The sequence below is a fragment of the Corvus kubaryi genome, unplaced genomic scaffold (genome assembly GCF_017639235.1).
Source record: "Corvus kubaryi isolate FWS band 111438036 unplaced genomic scaffold, C.kubaryi_AGA036_p1.0 68, whole genome shotgun sequence".
Lineage (NCBI taxonomy): Eukaryota > Metazoa > Chordata > Aves > Passeriformes > Corvidae > Corvus > Corvus kubaryi.
The window spans coordinates 12,260,685-12,284,027 of NW_024582056.1; the positions used below are offsets into that span (position 1 = coordinate 12,260,685).

Consider the following 23,343-nt stretch of genomic DNA (forward strand, 5'->3'; position numbering starts at 1 on the left):
CCGTTCTCATTGCGCTGCTACAAAAAAAAAGGCAATTGATGCCTGGAATCCGAGGACATTTGTATGTTCCTGCGGCATTCGAGTATTTAGAATCTGTAGTGGAGAAGAGAAGGGGTTTTTTTGAAAGGTGGAGGGAGGGGGAAGAGGGGTGAGACATGAGCAGTTAGCTGGGAAGCAAATAAAGTCTGACAGAAAAATATCACTTTATTGGAAGATTTGGGATATTGTTGCTTTTCCAGAGAATGAAAGCAGCTGTTTATGTCAAAAGAATCAAGAAGAATGATCCACAGGAATCCTGAAGCAAATTAAAAGGCAGAGGTAGCAGAGAGGACTAGCTTGGACACATGACCAACTCATCCGTGTGCTTCTTTAGGCACAGATCGCTTCAGAATGTTGACAGTAGAAATAATTCAGCCTTCCTTGGCAGATTCACTTACCAGGATAAACTGGATAGAACCCTGTCAACAAAATCCAAGACAGTTTAAATTGCGTTTCACTTTACAAAATGAATGCAACAAAACATGAGTCATTCTTGTGATGTCTTCCATCCTGTGCCTTACCTGGGTCCCATGTCTTTACCTCTCCTGTCATCTCTTTCTAAAGCTTTCCAGGAGGAGGTAAGAAGGCATGCAGGAAAAAGTCAATCTGCACCACTGAATGTAATTTCTAGTGTTAAACTGATTATATTTGGTATGGAAATTACTGAGTGTCAATAGACTTAGACACCAGTATGTCATTTTAAAGGCTTGTTACTGGTAGGAGTCAAATTTTGGAAGTTTCTTTTCACTCAGATGAATGTACAGTTATGATAGAAAGCAGGCACAGGATGTATCAGACTGGATTCTGTGTTTTCAGTGTGTTGCCTTAGCCTTGCAGTGCCCATACTGCATATAAGACATTCTCAGCTGTCACTACAATTTGTTATGTGTGTCCACTCGAAGGACTACATTACAGTGGTAGGCATGAACTAAGTTTCATATCAGGAGAAATTTCATTATGAGGTGTTTCCCATCATTACCAAGCAACAGAAAAAATCTGAGCATTCAGTGGCCCTCTTCTTTTTGTACCATACTTGATATGTCTTTTTTCAGGAAAGAATTCAGCAGATAAACGGCTGCAATGCAGTGCTATGCACTGTTTTTTCTGGAGAATGACCTCTAGTTTTACTGTGATTTATTGGCTGGAACTTCAGAATCTTGGAAAAACAGAAGCAAGTTGCATCTTTTAAGTTTACTGCCGCAAAAAGAACAATAGAAGAGAATGACTGATGGACCTGAAAGGCAGGCAAGTGCCTTTGAAAAGTCTGCCTTGTCAGTTGAACCAGTTTACAACATGATCACCAACAGTACCCAAGCCTGTTGAAGAAGATATGCATGCCTGTTTTGAGGGGTCTTGAGAGCAATCATGGTTTTGTCAGCTTTGAAGAGAAAACAGTAAATATTTCCTTAAATTCTATCTATTCACTCCTCCAGTAGTGGCAAATTACCCTTTATTTCCACACCAGGATGTTGTGTCTTTAGTAGATCCCTGCTCAGGTTTTGTGAGTCCAGCAGCAGATGCTGAACAGCAGCCAAGTGTTGGAAGAGCTACTGAATCTCAGGTAGACTACAGCGATAGGAAGCCTCACCAGTGTCCCCATCACAGGAGAGAGAGCCCAGCCTGGCCACGGGAGACCTCCTGGAGGAAACCAGCCAGGACAGAAAGTGGAAGTCCAGGGTATGACTCAGGCATAAAGCAAATTAGTTTTTTTTTAATCACCAAAGAAATTGGTGGTGCTTAACAAATAAATAAAATGAGTTTCTGAACTCTATTCCCCAGGGTCCTAAAGGAACGACCTTTTAAAGTATATTTGTCCCAGATATTTGAACTGAAAATAACAACTGCAGTAGAGTGTTTGTATGAGTCATTGTCCCTGCTGTAGCAAAGAGGTACCAGTCATAAGATTCCAATGAGAATTCTAATGCTAAAAAAACCCCAAAACAACTGTGAAGGTACTAAATGTTTTTTAAAATTTTATTTATGTAAATTGTGAAGTTATTTATCATAGTTCTAATGAACACCTACTTTAATGCAAACCAAGAAACCCAAATCACTCCAAAGTCAGGAAATCCCCATGATATTTCTGTGTATTTTAGCATTTCCTGACAAGTTGTGGTGCAGCACATTTAGACACCTGTTCCAGTGTCTAGTTGATCAGAGAACAGAAATTCTTCAATACTGCCATCACATATTGGTCAAAGTACCATATTACCCTCTTATTTTATATCAATGTCTTACACATAAATTTCAGTCTGATCATTTTGTTATGATTGTAGCATTAAAATGGAAATTCACTCCTTATAACATGAAGTAAAGTTGGCTTGATTGTTTCAAAATTTTCTCATAAAAATTGTGGAAAGCAGAAATACCTGCCCAGGGCTTCTAAGGATAGACATAATTAGCAATAAGCAATATGTTTGATGTTAATTTCAGTGATTTTCATAGAGAAATGCTGATTACAGCTAGAACGAAATTTTATGGTATCTCATGCTACACACTCATAGATGAGGGGAGGCATTTCTTAGAAGATGACAGAGAAATGTAAATAAACTCTAGTTCCATTTTGCTATTAAGTAGAGCAGTTACTGCACAGTTAGCAATATTTTACACGTTATTGTCACCAAAAAGTCTCTAAGAGCCATAAATTCTGGCAGTGGTTTTAGTTCCCAGTTTCTGTCTTCAAACTTTGCATTTTAAATCACTTTCTGCTTACTGCAGCCATGTGATAGAACCCTAAAGAACCCAAGAAACCACAAGGAATAAATATAGACTAATAGAATACATATTTTTCCTTTTTTTTTCTTGCCCATACCATGTAATTTTCACTCTTCTTTCTCATTTACTGTGTTCTTCATTTACATATGAAAATTAGACCCCAGACATCAGTCAGAACTGTTCAGCCGGTTTTTTCTGCAAGCCTCTGGGAAAGTGAAGGAGAAAGAAGATTTGAGATAAGCAATTCTATCTGCCCATTAATTTTCCCAATGCAAAGAAAAGCAGGCAGAGACAGAGATACTCTGGCACATAGAGACACACTTGAAAAGAACACAGACAAAATCTGAAACTGAATGCCATCAAGTCAGTAATCTGGGTTACAGTGAAGAAAGTGATCTGAAATGGACAGTAGTTCCAAGAGGCAGATAGAAACTGTCTGATGGCTTTCTGGTGTTCTGTTGGGGAAAGTTCACTGTTAGACTGAAATGCTGACTCCACTGAAGTTGTCAGGGAAAGTCAAACTGAATCTAGGGACAAACCTTGAAACAGATATAGTTCAGCATAAATTTCTTAAGGAAGTGGTGTAAGTGCTCTTCCAAACCTAGAATGCATTTACAAGTTTTCCTATGATGCTGAGGTATTAACTACAAATGTGTAAATATCAATATAAAAAGCAGATGAGTTTTTAGGTACTATTTTTAATGAGACTGCATAAACAAATTCCAGATTTTAGCTGTATGATTCAGAGCCCAGCCACCAGCCCGCAGGCATGTGATGTAAGTTGCTAACCTTTCTAGATACCAGTCCCAAGACATTCCACAGCTAAGTTGTTTGGGGAAGCTGTGCTGAAAGAGACATCAGTCAAGCATTTTGCAAGCAAATTCTACAGTCACTTTCTCCACTGTGTCTGGGATGAATGTAAAAAAAAAGAGACAGAAGCAGCCTTTGAGACAGATGAGCTGTGGTGTATAAAAATCTGCAGCAGACAGGAACTTCTCTATTGTGAGAAGATATAACACCATGGCTTTGGCAGTCCACAACTTTGAACTTCTCTAGCAGTCCTTTGCATCTGCTGACCGAAGCAAACTCAGTGAAGCTCTGTAATAGCAAAGCAAATGTGAGGAGCTGATGATGAAGGTCGTTCTAAGACTGGAGAATCAGAGCCTGGAGAAAGGATGACAGCTGAGGAGCTGTTCTCCATGTGTTCTCAGTCTGTATAGGGGAGGTGCTCTGTGCTACAAGACCAGGCCTTGACAGTGTTTGCCTGTGGAGTCCGCTTCTCTCACTCACATGACAACAGAATTTTCTACCCTTTTCTCTGTGGTCTCAAGTTTTCTTTGCAGTGGTTAGGAGGAGGAGGACCTCAGAATTTGACCATACAGGTGTATTTGTACTGGGGACCTGGTGATGAAGTCCCCCTGTCCAGTTTGTAGATATTATTCTATTCGTAGGCCTTAACACAAAGTTTATGGGGATTGCAGAACTAACCAGGTTGTCTGACAAGTCTGATAAGGAACAGAGATGACTTCTTGTCCCTGCTGGGAGCTAATACATCTGTAGACACAGTTTTCTCCAAAGCTGGAAAATGGGGAATACTATAGAGTTTACTTATAGACTTCTTGTAACCATTTTTTAAATAAATAAGTAGTTAACTCATGCAAGTACTAGATTTTTGGATTTCTCCAAAAGCCCACCTAGTCCAGTATTTCATCCAAGACTGTGGATAGTTAATAACGTCATCATCCTTCCTCCAAATATTTTCCTATCATGTGATGATTTGTTGATCAGGGATTCGTGTCCAGGAGATGATGTGTTTCTAATTAATAGTCATGGATTCACAGATTTGCCTTTATGAATATATACATTTGCTCTTTGAGCACATCACTTACACTCCAACTCTCTACTTCCAGATAATTTGTGAATATGTTAGGCAAAAATGTCCTAGGCCCAGATGGGTTATCTGAAGGTCTCGCTACCAGTGATCTCTATCCACCTGGAAATCTGATAATTTGTCCCTTCCTTTGATCTCTGATCATCTAACCAATTATTTATCCATGTGAAGGTCTTATCTTTCTTCTACTGTTTCTTTAAGAGGCTCAGTTGAACAATTTTATGCAGAATTTACTGAAATAATTGTGGTCAGATTATACTAATTTCCCTGTAGCCTCTGTGCAGGAAGAGTTCCTGCTGAAAGGCTGAAACAGTAGCATTTTCTCCGGAGTAATCACTACTCTGGAGAAGTAATCATCGAGGAGTAATGCAGTGTTAAGCAGCACATTGAGTGAGAGGTATATCAAGGAAGGATTTCAGCTTCTTCTACATTTCAAATAATGATAGAAAATTACCGTAGGCAGTGCTTAGGTACTTAGTGAGTTAAAACTTTTGACCTGCGTGTAGAAAGAGAAAGAAGAAAGTTTAATCAGAGGCAACAACATATAAAGTAAAACAAAAAAAAAGTGCAACTTGAACAACAACAAATGAACTATTTAAGGACATTCAGACCTTGACAAATTAGAGGGCTGGACAATCACCAGCCATATGAAGTTCAAAAGGGGGAAGTGATGGATTCTGCCCTCTGGTTGTACGGACAGCCTGGGGAATGAGAATCTGGAAAGTAGTGCCATGGAAAGTGACATGGGGGTCCTGGTCGATGGCAAGGTGGATCTGAGTCAGCAGTGCCCTGGCAGCCAGGAGGGCCGAGTGTGTCCTGGGGGCATCAGGCACAACATCACCAGCCGGGCAAGGGAGGGGATTGTCCTGCTCTGCTCTGCACTGGGGCAGCCTCACCTCGAGTGCTGGGGGCAGGTCTGGGTGCCACAATATAAAAAAGACATTAAACTATTGGAGAGCATCCAAAGATGGTGAAGAGCCTGGAGGGGAAGATGTATGAAGAGTAGCTGAGGTCACTTGGTCTGTTCAGCCTGGAGGAGACTGAGGGGAGACCTCATTGTAGTCTACAAATTGTGAGGGGAAGAGGAGTGGCAGACACTGATCTCTTCTCTGTGGTGACCAGGGACAGGACCTCAGGGAAGTTGCATCAGGGGTGGTTTAGGTTGGATAATTAGATAAAGGTTCTTCACCCAGAGGGTGTTTGGGCACTGGAACAGCTCCCCAGGAAAGTGGTCACAGCACCAGTCTGACACAGTTCAAGAAGTGTTTGGACAATGCTCTCAGGCACAGGGTGTGACTCCTGAGGATGGTCCTGTGCAGGGCCAGGAGTTGGACTCAGTGATCCTTGTGGGTCCCTTCCAACTCAGATTATTCTGTGATTCTGTGAAAAAATAGCCTACAGTGTGCTCAAAAATATCTGTGCTATTAAATACTCATAAAACAATGACATGTGAAATAGCAATCTGCCTAATAAGCTAATAGGTTATCTGTAAATAATGTAAAAAACTTGAAATAATCCCGTTAAGGTTGAGTGCCATTGAACAAAACAACGGTGGTTTCACTAAGGGTTAGATTATTCAACATCCCTACAGTTATATTTCACTTTGCATTTGCTTTTCACTTGCCCAACAGCAGAGTGATTCTTTCTTTATTCAACAACTTAGGTTTTTTTCTGTTGCTTATTATGCATGTCCTCTCCAACACAAACTGGTGGGGTTTATGCTTAGTTACAAGTAGTTTTCAGGGGGTCATTAGTAGCCTTTTCTTTCAAAAGACTAAAAGAGAGGCAAGAAATAATGGTAATAGGTTATATTTAACTTCCACATACAAAGAGAAATTGAATAAGTAACCAAGGAATCAAGTGAAAGCATCTGGAAGAGTTATCTGAAAATCTTGTATTTGGCATAAACAGCTGCTGGGCTCACATTAAGTTAGTTTACTTGTGAGTATTAACTGTAATAATTATTATTTTTAATAAACTAAAATTCAGTCCTGCAATTGGTTTTGATTGCTGCATGAAAAAACTATTGTCAGATTAATTAGCCAATGTTTCCTACAAGGAGCATGTAATTATGATTTTAGGTTGTTGGAGGCTTCTGGGACAGATTTCAGACAGGATCTTTTACCTCTCCCCGGAGATCTGGTGATTTGTAAATTTCAGGTTTTGTGAATACTGGAGTTGTCTGAAGATTTCCTTTATGAAGTCTGTGTACAGTTAAATATTTCAAAATACTAAATTTGGTAGCATTCTATAACTATAGAAGTTAAGATATTCAGTTAATACATACATGAAAAATATGTTCTGCATGCTTCTCCTGTGAGAGAGTTAAATATAAAAAGCAGAACAGAAGAAACCTGTAAAGGGAATGACTGTCATGATTCCGTACATCTGATGTTTGTGTTAAGACATGACATTTATGAAAACACCACAGTAATCATACCCACGCACAAACTCAAGGGGTTTTTTGCTGCCTGTCCAAAACAGTCACTTCTGCATTGGTGTCTTTTATTTACTCTGTATTTCACCTGTTCAAATCTATCTCAGAGTGGAGCATTTTGGATGAGTCCAGTAAAGGGCCACAGAAGTGTTAAAAGGGGTCAAACAAGAGCCAAGTTGAGACAAGAAAAGAAAAGTTGGTTAAAGTAGGATAGAGAAATAAGAACATGTCTTCTTTCCAGATCATGAGCCAGAAGGTTTTCTCAGGCAAACTCAGTGGGTAGGTGAGTTACTGGGCACAGTCAGGCATACAATGGGAGAGACAGGTACCTCAGCAGGGTGGAAGAAAAGCAAGATAGATAGATAGATAGATAGATAGATAGAAAATGCTATCATGGTTTCTTGAATGACGCTCTTTCAAGGGAATATACAGTTGCGGATGGTGAGAGTTGCTTGCAGGGACAGACCAAGAGAGAAACTCAGACCTGATGTTAAATTTTCCTGAGTTCTCAAGAACTGAATTAAATAAGTATTGCAAGAAGGGAAGTAGTTAATTTTTAAAGAAGGCTTGCTTATACTGTCCTATGAAATTTACTGAAGTCCTAGTATCAGAAGAGATTAAAAGATAGGATTCTGCTTGCTGAGCTGGTTCATTTAGCATATATGCCAAACTAATCATTTGCCATGGTCTTTTACCAAATTCAAATGAGCACTGCATTATTGCAAGAGCAAAACTTTGACCTGTCACCACCTGTCTTTTGGGACCTCATAAATATTCTATCAGTCTGTTCTGTCTGGCCAAAAAAAAAAAAATTATTGATCCATTTTGGCTTTAACAGTGTAAGACAAATCTCTCAAACCTGTCATATCCCTTTGTACATGTAAGTACGATGTCCCTGGGTTGTTTCAACTTTCTGCATTTTTGATTAAGCTCAAGCAGTTCCTCTCTCATTTTCTGAAACAAGAATTGTAGCTGGACTATGGTATCTAATATTAAGGCATTTTCTGGTGCCAAAGGAGAGCATATGCTGAGTCTCCTTTGCTTGTGGGTATCTTCAACTTTTTACCTGTAAACTAAAAATCAGAATCTATTATGTCCTCTTTGTAAGAGTATCCCAGTCTGATCATAAGTATAGCCAAAAGGAGGAGAGATGACACATTTCTATCTTATTTCCCTTTTTTCCCAAGCCTCCTCTCAGCACATATGTATTAGAGCTGTCATTTGCTATGTGCTGCAAGTTCAGCAGATGATTGTTTTCATCTTGGGACATGCCAAGCACACAGGGCCATTCATCTCTGTGGTTTTTTCTTGTGAACCATTTTAATAAATAACTAGAACTTTGGAGCGTGCAGTGTACGGTTCAGCTGCCTCCACCAGCTGTCTTATGAATAATGTACATATCTTTGATTTACTTTCTATCTGCTGTGTTGGTGCAGTAAATTTTGAAGACAGTGCCAGTGTAGACTTAGTCCCACTTAACCATGTGCTAACTTCAAAGCCTCACTACACAAGCATGGCAGTGTTTCACTTATTAGCGTGGTTGTGGTACTGCCTCTTGAGTTCTTGTTTCTCGAGAAAGGGGACAAAACAGTTAAAAATCTGATCTTGGGTGAAAAGAATGGAAATGTGTTTATTTTCAAACTATACCATACTTTCATTCTTCAAATGCTTCCTGTTCTTAAGTATTAATGAACAGGTCTGTTGCATGTTTGATGGGTAGTATGACCTGAATATTTCCATGTTAAAAGGGTGTGATTGTTAACATTTGTCACTAGATGGCCTTTGAGTGTGCGTGCAAAAGTTCCCTGAAGCTATTAGGAACACTATACTTTTAGCTAGATCATGAACTTTGAAATTTGAAGGTTTTCACTTTAAGCCTTTCCTAAACCAGTCTTTAGTAGCTTGAGCTGATATTAAGTGTTTATTTGCAAACTTTTGAGAAAGGAAAATGGTAAAAGTAACAGGTTAATAGTAAGAATTAAAATAATAAAACAAAAGAGGAAAAAAAGTTCTGTTTATTTAAACCAGAATTTCTCTTTGCATCAGCCTTTCCTGTGTGTCCTTGTAATGGTCTTGCTCAGTTTGCATTTGTGAGGAAACTACAGAAAGGATATTTCACTGAGTAAAGAGGAGGGTCAGAAGCTGTAGAAATATTGTCCTCTCTGTTCTAAAGAAAAAACGTGATGCTGGGCCTTACTCACTTACGTTGGAGTATGTGCTAAACATTCCTGGTTGTTGGGAGCTGCCTTGTGAGTAGCTGGAATTTCTGAGCTACAGCTTCGATCTGTTAATTTATGTTTCTTACTTCCATTCTAGGGTGAATGTATATCCTTTTGCAGTGCATCACATGCTGTCACACGTATGGGGAACAGCACATCATTCTTCACACAGCAGCAGGTTCACAGGCAAAGAAAGGTGCTAATAAGGATTGTAAGGTCATCACATTTGACTCATATTACTGCAGCTGAGCCTATTAATGCCAAGTTTTATGACATAATGCACCATTCTGATTGTTTTATTCCACCTTCTGCATAAGTGATCTGGTTTCTCAGAGTCTGCATCTAACTTTTCTGCTTGAATAATAACATAAAATATTATAAAATGGTTATTGAGAAATGAATGTGCTTTCAAAATACAGCACATACAAAATACAACATAGTGCTGAACAGAGATGTCTGAGTTGCAGTGAAATTAGAGAGTTGTTAACCCTTAGTTCTGCTAGGTTATACTGCTGTTATGGTGGAGCTTCGAAGAAGAGAAGCAGATGTGTGCACTCTGCTGCAGGCAGACATCCTATCTGGGACTATTTGCATCATGTGGAGGATTTATAAGTTTGAGCAACTGCTTCTGTACTGCCTTCTCTGGAATGCTGCATCTCATTTTTCTGGGTTTTAGTGAGTGAGGCTATGGGTTTCATTGATTTCTGGCAACAAGGAGATCCAGATCTCTGAGATTTAAAAGATTCTTACATCTCAAAGCTCAAAAAGTCAATTGTGAAAAACTCAATTCCATCTGGAAAATTTTATTAAGTTTTTCACACTTATTGTCTGTCCATGACTGTCAGGCATCAAGGTTGCTATGATTTTGAGAAGAAGAAAGAAGAAAGTCAGAAGGCATAAAACTTGGCCTATAATTTGTTTTTCTCACTTTGTGTGTTTGACAGTAGTTTCGGAAAGATATGTAAAGGTATAATGGCCTTTAAACTCACACCAAAATCCTTGAAAAGTCAGATACATACTTTGGATTGAGAAGCCTAAATATGATTTATAACTATAAAGTGTAAAAATCTCTTTGTAAATAGTTACTTTCACTCTCATGGAGCAGCAGCTGCACTTCCTGCCTGTAGCACTTGGGCAACAGCATCAGTGCCCGGGCATTACTCCAGAGTGAGACACTGTTCTTCCCCAAAGCATGCAAGAAAGTGGTTGCCATTCAAATTATTAGCAAAGGTGAAAGTAACTAAGAGTCATCTGTCATGTAGCTGTAGAGACAAACAGGAAGAGTGGTGAACCTGGGCATGTTTTGTATGTTAGCCTTGCACCCACCCTCTCTTCCTTTTGGCAGAACAGGAAACCATCTTCTGTTTTTCTTCTTTTTTTCTTAAGGAATTAGAAAAAAGATAAAAGTCTTGACCTGTGCTGTAGTTGAGCCTAAAAGCCCCTAATATAAGATCAGCATTGTGAAGAGCTGCTGTGCATATATCCAGCACTCTAGATAGTATTCTGAAGTTCTTACCATGCAATTTGGAAGCTTTACAGACATAAATCCAGGTGCAGTGTGATAAGGTCATTCACCAAATTCCCATTGGGAATCTGTAGCATAGTTAGGAATGAAACTTCATATATCCTGAGCCCAAACATGTGCTATTTTTTTAACTCGACTCTTGTCTTTAAAACGGTGCTGTGCTCAAACTCGGTTTCATATAATATTAATTAGGACACAGTGGTGGTCATAGTTCTTAAAAATTTGGCTGAAAGGCAAGTGAAAAATTAGGAATCTTAGTCATGTGTTATCCCATTTTTCTCAGTGGTTCAGACATGGAATATATATGGGAGCCTTCAGCACATGTAAAAAGCCATGTCATAAATGTTGTGATTCACCTAGAAGTGCTAAATTTATTAATATGAATTTTTTAATAACTATGTTTGTAATCTGGTGGCAGTCTAGGATGATCAGTGAGAATTGCCCAAAGAGAGCTATGGATGTACTATTCAGATCAGACTCTTCATCTTTGCACTTGACCAAAAATCCTGGATCATAATTCAGTTTTTCTCATTTTCTTCCAGGCTTTCGTTAAAACCTGTCTTTGGAGAAGGTCATGAATGGCATAATCTCTTGAGGTCTGTTGCATCCCTGGAATGTAGGATCATTCTTAATATCCATGGTTTGTATATGCACTCCTGACTTTGCTTTAGAATGAGCTTGTTGCTCTCTTTCATCCCCAGATATGTTGCAATGTATGCCTAAAGGCTGGAATCTTCTACCATTTCTTTGCCAAGGGTAACATAGAAATAACTTTTTTTTAGAAAGTGATAGTCAAAAAATTAGGAAGCTGTTGTGAAAGAGCACTGTGAAAATCTCTCTCTGATGCAGTCCTCTTTCACCAACAGATCTTATAAATTTTTTTATAAAACTTATGACCTCAATTTACAGCTCAGTGCTTCGCTGAGTGGACTACATTGTCAGAACACACATGGTGTAGGCTTGAATCTTTTCTTTTTACACCACTAATGAATGAGGTTCCAAGTTGAATGTATTGATGCTTTTTTTAAATTTTCAATGTGTGTTGCTTGTGTGATTGTTTTAGGTTTAATGGATAACATTTGCCCAGTGGCTCTAATGGCTTTTGTGGTATTTTGAAATGTACCGATTTTTTGTGCATATTTTCTTTTTCTTCAGTTTTGTTTTCCTACCTTCTCTATTTGTCTGCCGACTGTAAACTCTCTTGTATTTGCATTCTTGTTTTTCAAACCCACAAAGTGTAAATTCCATTGGAATCAGTGAGTTAAAGGTATCTGCTTAACAAGATTTCCTGAACAGGGATAGGATTGAGAATCTGTTCACATATTTTGCAGAACTGAGACCTCTGGGATTTCTTTTACAAGACTTTAAACTCTGAATTGGTTGTGTCTGTTTTTCTTGGTTATTTTTTCTTTGTTCTTAGTGGTTTGATTATTAATTATTTCCTTGTAATATTTGTTTATTTGTGGGAGATTAATACAGCATTTGGCTTTATATGTCACATAACTACCCATATATTAGGTAGGTAAGCAACAGAGTGCTAACGAGTATGTTTTGTGCAGCCAGCCAGGCTTTCAAAAATAGCTCAGCAACCACACATGAAAACCAGAATTCTGAAAGAACTCGCATTCTGGGTGCACGTTGATCGCTAAGCTCCTGCGAAAATCTGGCCACAAACACCACAATCTGATCTCCTGTGTCTAACTGCTGCTCCAAGTCAAATATGTACCAAGAAAGAGGAGGACAGTCCAAATTCTGGAAAAACATTGTGTTTTCATCTCCCTTGGGTAAGTTACACAGGAGAGGAAATTTTGCAGCAGAGCTACAGTGACTTCCAGGAAGGCTCAGACTGATAAATTCTCTGGGTACTTTTGAGAGGTTCCATGTTATTAAAAAGTGAAAATAAGTAATGACCCAAATCATTGTTTCTTGTTATTAACAACTGCTTTGAAAAATTGTCTTTCTTATTCAGAAGTGCATTTTGAACTCAACAATTCTGAAAACTGTAGATAAAATGTTTTTACTGGATCATATGGGTTTCCAACATAATCATCCTCTGTTCTTTTTTTCTTTAAAATCTTTATTTGTATATTTTATTTTGTATAATTCTACTTCACCCATGGCCACCAAGTTTTTTCTGTTGTTGACTTCTTCCCCAATAAGCTACTGAAAAAAGGTTATGTTCTATGTGGTATTTTAGATTCTGCAGGTGTTTTAAGGGTCAATGGAAAAAAGCCTCCCACGCTGGTGATGGGGATTTCCTCTGTAGCATTCATGGGCAGGGCTCTGGTCTGATAGGCACAAATAACTCTTCTCCCTGGTATTGTTAGAGCTTGCTTACACCTTTAGTGAGCTGGCAGAACTTAGTGCAGTAACAGTAGCGCACTTAGTGCATTGCAGACTACAAAGCAACAGTTCATACCAATCCAGGTTCATTTCCTATGTCTGACTTGTGCTTTTCTCTTTAGCGTGTCTTTTGTATTACAGCAGAAAAACGTCCTGATTTCACTGTGGTGCTTATTGTAACCTGCCTCCTGACACTTGACAAAAGCAGTTAGGACAGTGATTATGTTTTCTTGTTCCACAATAAAAGCCTCTCCCTCAACAATTGAGTAAAAATTTTGACAGTCGTCGGCTTTTCAAAACTTGCTACTCATTCCTCAGCGTTCCTAGTCCACAGTAGAGGGCAGTGCTTACACAATGCATGTGCATTCTTGCAAAGAGTTACTCAGTAGCACTTTTGAAACATCAACTAATGCATTGCCAGAACACTGGTAAAATAAGTTACAATATTGGTTTTTGACAGATTCATACTGACAAGGCTACAGTGACCTGTCCAAGGCCAGAGGGGTTGTGTGTGTGAGGAAGACAACAGGATCTGATCAAAAACACTCAATTGAAATGGGGAACATGCAGTTTCTAGGAAGACAAAGTCCTAACTGCTTCAAGTCCTGCAGTTCTTGCACAGAGCTATTCTCTGAAACCACCCTTTATTCATGGTTTCTCAAGCACGTTGAGCAAAATGCTACTATCACAGTATATCTGTAGTGACTTCGCATATTTCTTCAGTGTAGTCATTTTCCAACAGACTGTGTGCATGATTCCCTTGTAAATTCAAGTTAACAGAAACCTCACAGGCCACAAATAACTGGGAACAGGACCCTCTGCTGTCTTTCACCTTACACAGTCATTTCCATGGGCTGCCAAAGAGCTTTCTCATGAAGTATTCTTTCTTCAGAAACTGACAGCTTGTCTACCATGTATGCCTGTTTAGTGGTTCTCCAGTTTGACTCATTCATGGGGTTGTGGAGGGAAGTGTGTGTTGAAATATCCTACTTTGACATTTTCCAAATGAGGTTTTATTGCTGGCTTGAAATGCTTCATTGTGTCTGAAAAATATTACCCCATACTACAAAGGGGGACTGAAAAATTTGAAAGAAGAAAAAAATTGTTGGAAATGGTAGAAACAAAATTTTCCAGTTCAACATGATTCAAAATATTTTGGGGACTTGCCATTTTGATGGTTTTATCCTTTCAGGAACCCTGAATCCATTTATAAGTACCCATTCCCTATCCTGCTTTGATGGCTGAGGGAGATGGGTATGAAATGAAACTCAGAATGCTGTCGGTCCCATTCTCTGCTCTGCATAAAGCATGTTGTTTTGTCTTCATAAGTATTCTTAAGTATATTCTTTTACAGCACAAGGGAGTGTATGCATGAATTGCCTGGCATAGAATCATTCCTTAGGCATTTTTACCACAGGTTCTTCTGTTTGACTAATAGGATCATGGAGGCAAAAGGGATGTAGAAGGCCACAAACGTGTTACATGTCAGTCTTCCTGGAAGGGATTTTGAGGTGGAAGCTGGCTGCAAACCTTATATGCTGTGAGTGAGATATGAGAGGCCTATTTTATAATTGCAATAATGAAAAGAGCTAGATAATGACTTCATATGGTGATTTAGTTCTATTGCATTTATACAGGAGTGTTTATAAGAAAGTAAGATGTTTGGAACTCTTTGCTTGTAAATGCAAGGTAAGAATCTACCAGGTAGCTTTCACTAGACAGAATTTTTGCACAAAAATCTTGGATACCTCCATTGCTCAAGCTGAAGTGCTAGATCCAAGTTTTCAATAATTACAGATTACTTGGGGGAATCTAGATTTCACTCCCATATAAACAGGTGATGTGGAATTTACATGGCAAACCTGGGCATCCAATACCCTGGAGGCACTCTAGATCATCCCTTCCAGCTGCTGCTTTTGAGCAATATATTATAGCCAATATCTCAGATACCTTAAGGCATCTCAAATAGATCTAAATATCAGTATGGAGGGCCTCCTAAATTAAGTCCACACTGATCTTCCTGAACATTACCAGGAAATAAAAATCTACAAAGATATCTCAATATTGTGAGGCTGCACCGCAAATCCACTGTCCAGTTCTGTACCCCTCACTACATGAGGACATTGAGGTGCTGGAGCGTGTCCAGAGAAGGGCAACGGAGCTGGTGAATGGTCTGGAGCACCAAGTCTAATGAGGAGCAGCTGAAGGAGGTGGAGTTGTTTAGCCTGGAGAAAACGAGGCTCAGGGGGGACCTTATGACTCTCTACAGCTACCCAAAAGCCACGTGGGGGTCAGTCTCTTCTCCCAGGTAACAAGCAATAGGACAAGACAAAATGGCCACCCAGGGAAGTGGTGGAGTCACCATCCCTGGAGGCATTTGAAAGATGTGTAGATGTGGCACATGGGGACACGGTTTAGTGGTGGGCTTGGAAGTCCTGGGTTAACAATGAACTTGATGATTCTTAGAGGTCCTTTCCAACCTCAGCGATTCTTTGGACATACAAAGCAGAGGCACTCAGAATCAGTACAATTCACTCGAAAAATCTTAGTGTCTGCACAGATTAAACTATCAGCACTATATGTTTGTTACTGTTGGGCCTAAGAGCTGCTAGGATGATAACAAGGAAGTGTAAGAACAAGAAAGATGTCATGGTTACAGAAAGAAAGCTTGATGACGGCAGCATAACCACTGAGGAGTTTTGTAGTTTTGTGTGTTGCCCAGTGGTAGGCTGGCACTTAGTTGTTTTCTTCTTCAACACGGGTTAGCAGCTCATCAGAGAAAGCACACAAGAGCTAGACAGCATGATCCAAAAAAACAAAAACACAAAGGGGTACTTTTTTAACCTCAGCTTCTTCTGCTTTATCACCTACATAACCGCAGCACAGTTTTGCATCTTCTCTGCCGGTTCCCAGGAGAGCAGCTGCTTTACTGTAGTGTAACCTTGCTTACTTTCCTGGTACCTTTAGCTTCTCTCTGCTCACTTCTCTTCTTTTTCAGATCCACTTCCACCCCACATATTATGAATGTAACAACTTCTGTCTGTCGTTTCTAACAAACAGTCTAGAATAAGTCTTCATCTTGGGTCATCTCTCAGATAGACTTTTGGGTCATGTTTGCCCATGTATGATGCTTTTGTCTTTTCTTCTACTTTTGCAAGTTTTAAAGGTTAGGAGATTTTATCAATGAGACACCTCACAGTTGTATAGTTATTGAGCAATTTAACTTCAAATAGACTTATAAAATGTTGCAAGCTAATATTGTACTTCTTGTTGTCATCTACTTCTCTTTGTGATGCCTGTACACTTCCAAGGAAATCACTGGAATTTCACAACATGTGAGAGATGTATCTTGGTATGTAGCCTATCACCAGGGTAATAAAACTGGTTCACAGTTTTACTGAGTCCTTCAAAGTGGCATCATGTATATTTTCAGTTTTGGATGAATGCATGTGCTTACAGTCACAACCACCCAATATCCATTGGTGGATCCTTGGTGGGATCTTGAGATACAGATAGAATTTTCTACAGTCACCTAATGTGCACGTAACCTAACAGTTGTCTACTTTGACATGAAAAAGCAAATTTGAATGCAAGCCATTTTGGCCAATTCTGAAAACATGTTCTATAACCGTAAAAGATTTTCAAGCCTACTTGTTGCCCCTGCACAGCTGCTGTCAGGACAGAGAGCAAATTTGTTCCTTGCCCAACCAACTACTTAGTGATTCTCTATAGGCAACAGCTTCCCAAGTGCTATAAAATCTCTGTACTGGCTCTACAAAGCCATCTTCTCTGGAGAGTCGTAGACTGGAGCATGGCCCAGGGAGTGTAGCAGTGGATGAACGTACAGGTAAGTGCAAGGTTACTCCAAACTAAGAGAATTAGATGGTCCTTCTGCTAACTGTGGGTACAATGCTCCCATGGCAAATAGAGTTTACTCAGGGTCCTGTGTTATAACTCTGGTAGGTAGATACAGCATTTTGTTATTACCTCTGCTATTCTGGTGAGGAATTTCAGAGCCAAGTTTCCCACTACAAAAGTCAGAGATACACAAAGTCTGATAAACTGCATGTCTCACATGTGTCCATTTTTGCATCCCGTGCTGAACTTAGTTGTGGAGAAGGAGCTCATCAGCTGCATGATACTAGTAAATTTATGCACTTTATAATTGAAGAAACTGTTTATTTTACACAGAATACAGGGGAAACAAAGAGTACCCCAGAAATTGTTTGAAAAGAGGCACTTTTATCAGTTACATGGTGTGAAGACCCACAAAGGGCTAATGGAGGCAAGGTGTATAATCCCAAATATTTAGTTGATTCAGCAGATGAAACAGCTTGTTGTGAGCCTTTATTTCCATGTGTATGGGCAGTCTGGATGTTTATGTATAATTCATGTGTGTCTTATGTATAATTGTATAATTCAACAGTGTCCTACTTTGAGATGTCAATACAGAACAATATTGATGATATTCTCTGAAAAACTTTGAGTTGCAAAAAAAAGGTACTATATTGGGGGTTTATATTGTTTTATTTCTAATACTCATGGATTATCTGAATTCATATTAGTACCTATTTTTTCCTTTAATTTTGTCCATCTCTGCTTCCTCTTGCAGCAACTGTCATCAAAATTTTCTTTGTGCTGCTTCAGATAAGTAGTTTTTTTACTCCATCTCTTTAAGGAACTCTGTTTTTCATTTTCACTTTAAAACAGCATTGGAATTAACAAAAGGCTTTAGTTTTCCAAGATGTGGCACATACTGTCTCAGTTCCCTGGTGCACTCACACTAGAATTTAAGTTGGTGTGTCTAAGCAGCGTTGTTAATACTACCCCTTAATATATTCTAGGGGAAATTTAGAGCACCTTAGAATAATTTGGGAAATCACTTATGTTTTAGCCCATGAGAAATTACACCTGTTGCCCTAAAGTCTGTTATGTAAATTCTATATTTGAAGCTGGAAACTAAACATGAGCTAAATCTGTATAACATTTTAAAAGAATACTTCCTTGATTTTGCTCTCTATGCAAACTCTTTGACTTCATTTCTTCTTTGTGATTAAATGTTGCTTCTAATCATGAATATCATACAGATACTAAACCTAAACAAATTGAAAAAAAAGTCTCTAAAGAGCTCACCTTTACAATGTCTAACCAGAGATTTTGGCCCAAATCATCAGCTAGATCATCATAAAGTTGTTTCCCTGACCTTAAAGAAGCTATGACAGTTTATACATTCTAAGAACTTCTCATTTTATTATGAAGAGATTTTACCCCATCCATCTTTGAAAAACCCTATTCTTTCTAGTACTTACCTATAAGTCAAATTTCAATCCTATAGTCATTTAGTTTACCCTTTCTCCACCCCCATCCACCTTTTAACTGTTTCCTTTAGCACTCCAAATATTCCTAGATACACTGGCAAGGTTCATTGGTTAGCAACTCACCCGGCAAATTCTAATCTTCCATCAACAGCCCCACCAGTAATTGCAGGAATGCATGGGTAGGTATGAGTTATATTTCTCAGCTTGTTCAGAAAAATTACAGGAAAAATTGTAATTGTATTTATTTAGTTAAAGAACAATTAAATGTAAGACATGACATTTTATTGGCTTAAAAAATACAGAACAGTTGGGGTTGGATCCCACCACATTATTATCATGCATATCTGAAGTCCTTTTGAGGTTTTAGAATTTTCTGGAACGTGGTAAGTTATGTGTTGGGGAGGTGACCTTTTTTTTTTAATGGCAAATCTCTCTGTTTTTTCAAAAAGGCCCATGAATGTCAAAGTTATCAATTCCCAAAAGAAAGCTATGCGGAGTTTCTCAGTTAGTCTTGGCAGACTTATGAAACAGGTATTTGCTATGAAAAAATGGTTGTTAAAAATGGCTGGGTTGACTTAAAAGGCAGTGAGAAGCAAAGTCATGCCATGCCAGCAGACTGATGCAGCCTGGGACCCTGTGACCATGAAATCATCATAGCTCCCCATCACTGTCATGGCTGCCTCATGAAGTGAATTGTCATCTTTATTCTCTCTTGCTCTTCCATACAAGGCTGGTTAAAACTGTGGGCCAATATAAGTATTTAGATGTCTAACTTGTTGATTTCAAAAGACCTGGACACTTCAAGACTGCTGAAAAATCCTTTTCCTTTTGTTAGCATGAAGAGCTTCTGATGCTGGCAAAGGACTAACCTAGCCTTTCTCACAGTAGCTTCAAAACAGCTTAGTAACTTTGTTTCGCCTCTCTCCTTTAGGATTTTGTGCTTTAGATTCTGCTTTCTTGTTATCTGTAATGATCTAGGATACGGTGACACTATCCTGAGTTTCCATGTTTTTCTTAGAAATTTATCTTCTCATTGAACTTTTAATTGGCCTTAGCATTCTGTTCACAACACAACACATTCTTTTTCAGCACTGTCAGTGAAAAGTATGAAGAAAAGGCTCGAGGAGATTTAAGGAGCTGCATGGCTTTTAAAGAATTCACCTTGTCAAGAGTTTCATCATTCTGATGAATGCCCTGACTGACTTACTTTTCTGCTGCCCTCCATCCAGTCACCTCTGCTCTTTTTCTCTTGTGGTTATACTTGGAAAATAGGCAGTCACCTGTAGTCATGGGCTGCTGTTGACAGGGAATGGAAAGATGCAACAAAGTCCTGAGTCCCCACAGTCTAATAAAGCTGAACTCAAAGCAACCTGATGCAACACTAATATGCTTGGAAATGTCACAGACAAATAAAACAGGCAAAGGCATCTTAGCAAAAATCATTGAGACACTTCATTCAGGTACCAAAATTCAAGAGCAAAAATGACAGGTGCCACTGTGATATGAAGAAAACACATCAGTTACTTCCTTTTACTTTACACAGATATCACTGTGGGTGTAGTTCACAGTGGAGGAATTTTCTTCATTTTTAGTGGATAGCAAGAACAGGGTCCTCATGCTGTGCTAATGGACACTTTCCAGAACTAGGACAGAATCTCCTGACATTTTCGAAGAAGGTTGTGTAGGAATAAACTAGCAAGCATAATCATATCCAAAGATTGCAGAGCAGGTTTTGCCACCCTTTGCCTGAGGTGTATGGTACATTTCCCTGAGGAGGTGTATCTCTGATAGCAAAACTATAATAGTTCTATGGTCTTACTTGTTAGTGTTCACTGAGCTAAGATGGAAAGTTCTAGTCCTTCATGAAACTGCTATATAAAACTATGATGGATGCTGAGAATCTCCCCTCAACATTAGTTACTGATGCCCATAAAAGAGAGATGCTTAACATTTGATTCCTTCCCTTTATAAAATAAATTATAAAAATTCCCACTGATTTCAGGGGTCACAGGTCAAGCTAGACTATAGTGGAGGGGTGAAGAGAAGAGAAATTATTCCTGTAATTTGGAGTCAGACATTTGCCTCCATGTGCTTTTGATGTAGGACGTGATCCCATCCTCACCATTTTGCAATGGTGGCCCCTTTTTTTGTCTCTTTGCTCATTCTCAAGCAATGATTGTAATAATTTCTCAGAAAGTAGCAATTGCATGTGGTGGATGTTTATAGCTGCTGTCTACGTCATATGGTCAGTGTCCTGAAGACAACTACAGGTATCAAAGGGAGTCTCTTGTCTACTGCTAACCTGATCTAATAAATATTCCTGTCAAAAGTATCATCAATGTCAGATAGACCAGGCAGCATGCAACCACTTCTGCACTGTATTTCTATTGCACAGTGCTCCCACAGGACATGCAGCAAAATCCTGTACACCAGTGTCAAGCACTCTGAAGTCAACAGGATTGTATAGGACATGAAACAGTAGAAATAAGTTTTTTTCATCTTTGAATATGAGTAGCGTTTTTATATGTCAAGCTTTATTGATACATTTTTACTGTATTTTTATTTCCAGGCAGGTAATCTCAAGGTGAAGACAGAAAATTATGTTTGAAGTCCCCTAGAGAAATTGAATTCTGGCAAATTTGCTTAGCTTTTGCATAAGAAGGAATGTTTTATGTGTTGTTTTGTCTTGTGTCCATTGCTACCCGGAAAATACAAATCCAATTGTGCCTCAGGTTGCATGAAAACCTACTGGTTTCACCAGAGTTAATCTAAGATAGTGCTAGATTTCGTTTGATTATTGAGAGAAGAGTTTCACTCTTCAGCAAGTTGCTTTGAAGATTTCAAAAGGTATCTCTAGGTCAAAAAATATTTTTTATGTGGGGAGTGAGGGAACATAAATCTCTGTGGTCAGTTCTGTGTCAACCATGAGAACTGGGTATCTAAAGCAGACATGTGACAGTGCTAACAAAGTCTTTTTAGAAGGCTTGAAAGCCAAATCTCCAGCATGATCTTCAGGCACCACAGGGCCTTACATGCTTGAAAACATTTGGCATGGTCATGACAGTTCTGCACGTGTACTGTGCAGGTTAGGTGTGAAACAGCTCTCTGTGTGTGTGTGTGTGTGTGTGTGCGTGCTCAAGAAAGGCTGAAGAAGCTCTTCAGGAAGATTTACCCCACTGTTCTTAAGGGGGCTGATTCTAATACTATGGAATATTGCAAATGGTTAATATTCTCTGTGGCAAGTGGGCATGTTTGTGAAGAAAGCAGTGAGAGGGAAAAATAATGTTTAGGAATATGAGAACTTGTTTTAGAAGTCTTTTTACTGTCTTCATGTGACTGCAGATACATAGAAAAACATGGAATTTGACTCGTATAAGCACCAAGGACTTTCTTCTCAACTCCAGTTGGTCCTCAGATTTCTTTCAAGGCAGAATAAAAAACTATTATAATTTAGAAAACGTCAGTCCTTTTTACCTGGATAACTGCGAGCCTCGCTGTCTGACAGTGAGGAAGAAGGAAATGTATGAAGATGTGCAGACACTTTAAATACAGAACAAAAAATAATACAGAAGTAGGTGTTTGTGGTAGTCCTTATTGCATTATTCTCATATTTATGACTTACCAACACTGACAGTTAAAACCATATTAAGAACAAGAAGAGACATAATTCAAAGTCTTGAAACTTTTCTGTACTAGATTGCTTTGTTAAGTAAGGTTGATAATGATGCTGTAGCTGTTCCATACATTGACAAAAACATTTTGTGTACACAGACACACAAACCTGGACACACATATGTGAATGTATTATCAACTATGAAATCATTACAGGGCAGCAGCCCTTCTCAAGCTATTCTGATTGTGCCTTTCAAAGGTGCTTAAATGTCACAGAATGAGATTTTAACCTTTACCTCTACTGGCTTTATGTGTGTAGTGAATAAAAGGAGCCATGTTACGTTCCCTGCTTTGGAGGCTAATTAAGACTGTGTGCCTTACACCCATGCTTAAATTATTTTATGCTTAATCTGAATAGGGAAAATCTAGACAGAGCAAATAAAGGACCTCTACTGTTTATTTTCTGGTGTTGGTGTAGACAATATGAGGAAGGAGAATGCCAGAGAAAGAGAAGATCAAATGCAAATTTGTCAGTCAGGAAGTTCTACTGTGCTCCAGGTGCCAAAATAGTCCAAATAGTTATTCTAATATGGACAGCCTTGCAGATTCCTCAGAATTTTGTCCTGAGGTCTCTGGTATTATCTGAATACTCTATATTCCTACTCTGTTACCTCTAATGCTTCCTTTTCTCCAGTATAGCCCTCTCCAGGCTTTTAAGGCACGTACATGTGTCAAAATGTTTGTAAGAAGTAGCTTTTTCGCAGCCACTTAAGGGCTTTCTGTGAAGGATTACAAAGTGCACCAATGGTGAAAGACCCTTTCAAGAGTAGACTGAAGACTTATTGGAAATATTGAAAGGTAGGGAAAATAAACCACAGAGCCAAAAGACACAAAATCCTCAGAAAAAACTAACATCCCTTAACAAAGGGATGCAAATCCTTTGTTAAGGATCCTCAGCAAAAATAATGGGAACTAAGCCTCCAAATCCCTGTCATTGCTGTGCAAATCTCAGTCACAGAGGATATACAAGCCCCTAGGGAATGTAAAGATGACAGCTAAGCAAGACACTAGGGTATACCATTTCTCCTAATAAGACTGTAGCAGGCTGTTTTTCCCAAAGTGGGGCAGAAAGATACCAATTCTTGAAATGTCTGACCTACACAGAAACTACTACACTTCTAGCTTTCAGTATTTTCCATGTGCACAAATCAGCAGTCCCAGTTTTATTAAGAGAAGCTTTCATG

At 38.9% G+C, this 23,343-nt stretch overlaps 1 protein-coding gene across 1 annotated transcript; it reads left to right on the plus strand.

Annotated features, from left to right (window-relative positions):
• The first annotated feature begins 760 nt into the window (after positions 1-760).
• Positions 761-18,788, plus strand: SPATA48 (spermatogenesis associated 48). Its single transcript, XM_042048653.1, is given in 9 exon segments — positions 761-1,333; positions 1,336-1,437; positions 1,440-1,629; positions 1,631-1,672; positions 1,674-1,716; positions 2,291-2,349; positions 7,921-7,959; positions 8,499-8,603; positions 18,559-18,788. Coding segments are annotated over 9 exon segments (765 nt in total). The 5' UTR covers positions 761-1,260; the 3' UTR covers positions 18,671-18,788.
• The last annotated feature ends 4,555 nt before the right edge of the window (positions 18,789-23,343 follow it).